Here is a 3896-nt window from a genome sequence, read left to right on the forward strand (position 1 = left end):
GTGTGTGGTGTGTGTGTGTGTGTAAAACACATGCTACATGTTCCGGTAATGGATCTCAGGGCCTCAAGCCTGGGTGGCATGCTGAGAAAATACACTTCCAGTATGATTTGGGGGTTTTGAGATAAGTCTCATAGCTTAGAATAGCTGGAAGTCACTATTTTCTCAGGTAGCCGCGCAATTATGTTCCTTCTACGTCTGCTTCCTAAGTCTTAGAGTTATAGGTTTTGTTTCTACGTTTAGGGAGCATTAGCCTGGGGCTAGAGAGACATCTCTATGGATAAGAGCTCTGGCTGCTTCTCCAGAGGACCAGGTTTGAATCCCAGCACTCGTATGGCAGCTTACAAGCATCTGTAACTCCAGTTCCAGGGAATCTGACCCTTTCTTCTGGCCTGAGGGAACCAGACATGCACATGATGCCCAGACATACATGCAGACACAGCACTCAAATGCAAAATAAAATTATTTTAAGAACATCAACTCTAGTGATATTTCATATGTTTTTTAATAAATAAAACTTGACTGAAGATCAGAGTAAATCAGCTGCCCTGGTCAGCCTTACAGACCAGGCAGTGGTGATACACACCTTTAATTCCAGAAGCCACACTAGCTTGCCATAGAAACTGGGTAGTGGAGAGGAATATAAGACGGGAGGAGACAGCTCTTACTCACAGTCTCATTCTGAGGATTCCTGGAGGCAGGATTGCCATTTCGGACTGAGGTAGAGCTAATAGCTAGTGGTTGGCTGCTTTGCTTTTTTGACCTTCAGGTTGAATTCCAGTATCTGTCTCTGGGTTTTTGTTTTTTTTTTATCAATCATATTACAATCAGCCTAGTTACAGCAGCTTATTCCTATACTCTCAGTATTGAGAATCTGAGGCAAGAGGATTGATTGCCTTGAGTTCAAGGTCATAGCTGTAGAATAAACTCCAGGCCAGCCTTTAACATAAAACATACTTTCCCTCATGTAGTCTTATTAGTGAGGCTTGACCACATTCATTTAGTGGTAATCTATCGTTAAAAGTACTGATGACTGTCCTGGTTGGCTTTTCCTTACTGTGATAAACACCGTGACCACAAGGGCTGAGAGAGGAAAGAGTTTGTTTTAGCTTATATCTTATAGTTCATCATGAAAGGAAGTCAGGGCAAGAGTCCAAGCAGGAACATGGAGGCAGGAATTGAAACAGAGACCATGGTGGAGTACTGCTTATTGGCTTGTTCCCATGATTCACCCAGATGGCTTTTTTATTTATACAACTCAGGATCACCTGCCTAGGGCTAGCAGCACCCGCAGTGGTCTGGGAACTCTCGTGCCAGCTACTAATCAAGAAAATGTGCCGCAGACTTGCCAACAGGGCAGCCTGGTGGAGGCATTTTCTCAGTCGAAGTTCCTTCTTCCCAGATGGACAAGACAAAACAAAACACCACTCACCAGAAGCATGGCACATGTATTTCCTGCAGTCATGATACTCTACTATTCCTATACCGACAAAACAAGGACTTGAGATGCTCCCAGGCAAACCCCCATGAGGACACTCACTCTCCACTATTGCACTGATGTAGTAGTTGAGGATCTCCACCAGCTGCTCGGCCCCTCGGTCCATGTACATTGCTGTGCTGAACTTCTCCGTCATCGCAGTAAAACCTGAAAGAAACTGCAGCTGGCTTCCTGGGAGCGGGGCAGAGCCAGCAGAGGGCTCTGCCGGCCCAAAGTGGGCTCCGCTAAGAGTGCCAGGCTTTAGCCAGGCAGCAGTTCGAAGGCTGGCGGGCAGAGGATGCCATCCCTTCTTCCCAGGTCCCCATGTACACAGTGACAGCGGCATATTGTTGGAAAGAAAGGTTCTGTTCCATGGTTTAGAGACCACCGATTTTTCAAATTCTTCTAATAAGGCACGTTTTGTATGAGGATGTAAATACAGTAGATTATCTCCTGAGTTTGTCAGGGGTGTGCGTGGGACTTGGGTGAAGAGGCTGTGAAGTTGGGGCAGGGACACTGGAGTCAGAAGTCCCAGATGGGGAACTCGAGTGTTTTAAAGACATGCCTGTAACTGAAAGCTGGGGGAAGGGAGATGGGAGACACCTGGGGGAAGAGGTCATTCTCTTTCCCTTTCCCGTGTGCACTAGCTGCCCTACCACCTAAGGGTTTGAAAACGGTGTCCCCGCTGCAATCACAACCTGCGTGTGACTTCTGATGCATGCCTGTTGCTCACCCACAGGGTGATTAAGCAAGCATTCCTTTGGCACTTGCCTGAAATATCAACAAACATCAGAACGCCATCAAAACACTTCACTGATGGCCGCTCTGGAGAGAAATCTCCATAGACGATGAGGTCTGGTAAGTGAGCTGCTATTTTGACGATGGCCCGGTCTTGTAATTCCTCCCTTTGAGCACTCATGTTCAAAGATAACAGTCAGGGTTTTCCAGCACCAGGAAGCTGTCCCCAAGTGAGTCTTCTAGAAACACAAGTTGGGAAAGGAAGAAATCTAACGTATGCTTTTGTTCTTTCCTATTTCTCTCCAGGGGCTTTTGTTCCACCCCGTGGATGGCTTACTTAAATGACTGAGTCATGGCAATGCCAGCTGGCCAGCAACTTACTGTGAAGGCCAGGCTGGTCTCGAACTCGTAGATATCTGCTTGCCTCTGCCTGTAGGATCACTTTTCTATACAGAAGTAAGACCATCACAGAATGGACTTTCCAACCCAACCCTGAACAGCTATCATAAAAGTGAATGCGTGTGTGTGTGTGTGTGTGTGTGTGTGTGTGCACGCGTCTGGGTGTGTGTGTGGGGGGGTAGGGGTTCTAGGGAAATGGCTCAGTGGTTAAGAGCACTGACTGCTCTTCCAGAGGACTCTAGGTTCAATTCCCAGCACCCACATGGCAACGCACAACTGTAACCCCAGTTCCAGGAGACCCAACACCCATGGCAAAATACCAATACGCATAAAATAAAAATTTAAAAAAAAAAAAACAAAAACCTGAGAGCTCTATGGACGGCAGCAACGGGGCATCCGTTTCCATGAAAGGGAAAATCCACTAGTGAGTGTGTACCAGAGTTCCTTTCTTTTGGGGCCACCAAACAGCTCCCAAATCATGACCCAAGAGACTTACTAGTTTTGAATGCTCAGCCTGAATTAGGCGCGTTTCTGGCTAGCTCTTTTATCTAAATTAACCTGTTTCTTCTTATCTCCCGTTTGCCTTGGGACTTACTACCTTTCTTACTTCTGTTTATCTTACTTTCACTGCGTCTCTACGTCTGGCTGGAGGCTGCCTGGCTTCTTGCCCCTGGCGTGTCCCCCGGTCTCTCCTCCTCCTCCTCTTGTTCTTCATTTTCCAGCCCATGTTTCTCCTATTTATTCTCTCCACCCACCAGTCCTGCTTATCCTTTCTCCTGCCTAGCTATTGGCCGCTCAGCCAATCTTTATTAGATCAGTCAGGTGCCTTGGCAGGCAAGGTAAAACCAATGCAACATCTCCACATAATTAAACAAATGCCACGTAAACAAAAGTAACACACCTTTATACAATTAAAGTAAGAGCCTGCAGCATAGACAAATTTAACATATCTTTGCCTGGTTAAAATAATATTCTGTAACAGCGTGAGGAACAGCAGCACTGGTCAATCTAACCAGATTCCATTTCCTTTTGTTTCTTGTCCTTCATCCTCTTTTGGTCTGTTATCTCTTCTCCTTTATAAAAATTAAACGGGGAAAAATATTAAAAAAAAAATTAAATGGGGGCGAGGGTTAAGAGCACTGGCTGCTCTTCCAGAGGACTGAGGTTCAATTCCCAGCAACAACATGGTAGCTCACAACTGTCTATAACTCCAAGATCTGACACCTTCATACAGACATACATGCAGGCGAAACACCAATGCACATAAAATAAATAAATAAACACA

General features: G+C 45.9%; 1 protein-coding gene across 2 annotated transcripts in view; it reads right to left on the bottom strand.

The window, feature by feature from the left end:
* The window catches only part of Adcy10 (adenylate cyclase 10), an 82036-nt gene extending 79643 nt beyond the window's left edge, over positions 1–2393 (bottom strand). For both annotated transcript variants that reach the window (XM_005370101.2, XM_026777525.1), the window contains exons 1-2: positions 2246–2393; positions 1538–1642 (exon numbers count right to left, since the gene is read on the bottom strand). In XM_005370101.2, coding sequence (XP_005370158.2) covers positions 1538–1642; positions 2246–2393 — 253 coding nt within the window. The remainder of the gene's footprint in view (positions 1–1537; positions 1643–2245) is intronic.
* Positions 2394–3896: the final 1503 nt, after the last annotated feature.

Source organism: Microtus ochrogaster, unplaced genomic scaffold (assembly GCF_000317375.1).
Source record: "Microtus ochrogaster isolate Prairie Vole_2 unplaced genomic scaffold, MicOch1.0 UNK70, whole genome shotgun sequence".
In the NCBI taxonomy this organism is placed as follows: Eukaryota; Metazoa; Chordata; class Mammalia; order Rodentia; family Cricetidae; genus Microtus; species Microtus ochrogaster.